General features: G+C 67.8%; 1 protein-coding gene across 1 annotated transcript in view; it reads right to left on the reverse strand.

Annotated features, from left to right (window-relative positions):
- The window catches only part of KLHDC8B (kelch domain containing 8B), a gene marked incomplete at its 5' end in the record, with an annotated part of 2,627 nt that overhangs the window by 2,148 nt on the left and 103 nt on the right, over positions 1 to 376 (reverse strand). The window contains one exon of the mRNA XM_010144160.1: positions 203 to 317. Within this exon, the coding sequence (XP_010142462.1) occupies positions 203 to 317 (115 nt within the window). The remainder of the gene's footprint in view (positions 1 to 202; positions 318 to 376) is intronic.

Genomic DNA, 376 nt, shown 5'->3' on the forward strand with positions numbered 1-376 from the left:
GATCCGGCGGCTGCCGGCACCCCGAGCCAGCACCATGGGTGGGCTCAGCAAGCAGGATGGGGCCCACTAGCTGCAGTGCTGGGGTGGGAGGGCAGCACAGAGCCACCCTGGAGGGCACCAGGTCGCTCCCTGGTCTGGGGAGGCAGCAGAGGGAGAGGGCAGGGGCATGGGGGGATGCTTGGCTTGCCCCAGCAGCACCTACCCAGGACAAAGATCTTGTTGCCCTGCAAGAAGGCAGAGGCCCCATAGCAGGGAGTGGGCATGGAGGGCAGCGGCTGCCAGTGGTCCTTCGCCGGCTCGTAGACACGGACCAGCGCCTGGGGAGGGGTGTCCGCACCCATTCCTCCTCGTGCGCAGACGGCCCCATCTGCAAAAC

The sequence above is a fragment of the Buceros rhinoceros genome, unplaced genomic scaffold, assembly GCF_000710305.1.
Source record: "Buceros rhinoceros silvestris isolate BGI_N320 unplaced genomic scaffold, ASM71030v1 scaffold20339, whole genome shotgun sequence".
NCBI classification, from domain to species: domain Eukaryota; kingdom Metazoa; phylum Chordata; class Aves; order Bucerotiformes; family Bucerotidae; genus Buceros; species Buceros rhinoceros.